Source organism: Sphaeroforma arctica, assembly GCF_001186125.1.
Source record: "Sphaeroforma arctica JP610 unplaced genomic scaffold supercont1.10335, whole genome shotgun sequence".
NCBI classification, from domain to species: Eukaryota; class Ichthyosporea; order Ichthyophonida; genus Sphaeroforma; species Sphaeroforma arctica.
Window position 1 is genome coordinate 1 of NW_014030223.1, and position 504 is coordinate 504.

At 49.4% G+C, this 504-nt stretch overlaps 1 protein-coding gene across 1 annotated transcript; it reads right to left on the reverse strand.

Annotated features, from left to right (window-relative positions):
• Positions 1-46: 46 nt before the first annotated feature.
• Positions 47-219, reverse strand: SARC_17308 (hypothetical protein; the record flags this gene model as incomplete). The annotated part of the gene is made up of 1 exon (XM_014288595.1): positions 47-219. A coding segment is annotated over one exon (173 nt), but the record flags the coding sequence as incomplete, so codon positions are not given.
• Positions 220-504: the final 285 nt, after the last annotated feature.

Here is a 504-nt window from a genome sequence, read left to right on the forward strand (position 1 = left end):
TTAGCAGATGCGTGTCAATACAATCATATGTGTATTCAAAGCACACTTACCCTTTCCCCGCTCGCATCCTCGGCGGCGGCGCCATCTGGCTCTGTGACTGCGACCGTGCCATTGCCATACTCTGCGGTTCGTCTGGAAATCTTTTTGTGAAGAGACTGGCGTCCATATCTGGTCCAACAATGGCCGGTTGGGTGGCGTCGACGGACTGCGATAGTATGGCTGTGGAGGTATGAGTTAATAAATAGCCGTGGGATATATGAGATGAATATTGGGTGTACGACTGTGAACATATAGGCCAATGTGTGTAGAGCTACGGGTGGACAATAAGCCGTTGTCAAGCTTCATTAACTGTACAAATAAAACTACGAACGCTGGAAAAAAGACATACACGCTGGATAGTTCGGTACGGACTGGGCTGTTGCGACGCGCTGTTTCTCTTGTTTGAGGAGTCCCTCCAACTCCGCGATGCGATCTGATTTGTTGTCCAACACCTCTGCGAACTGT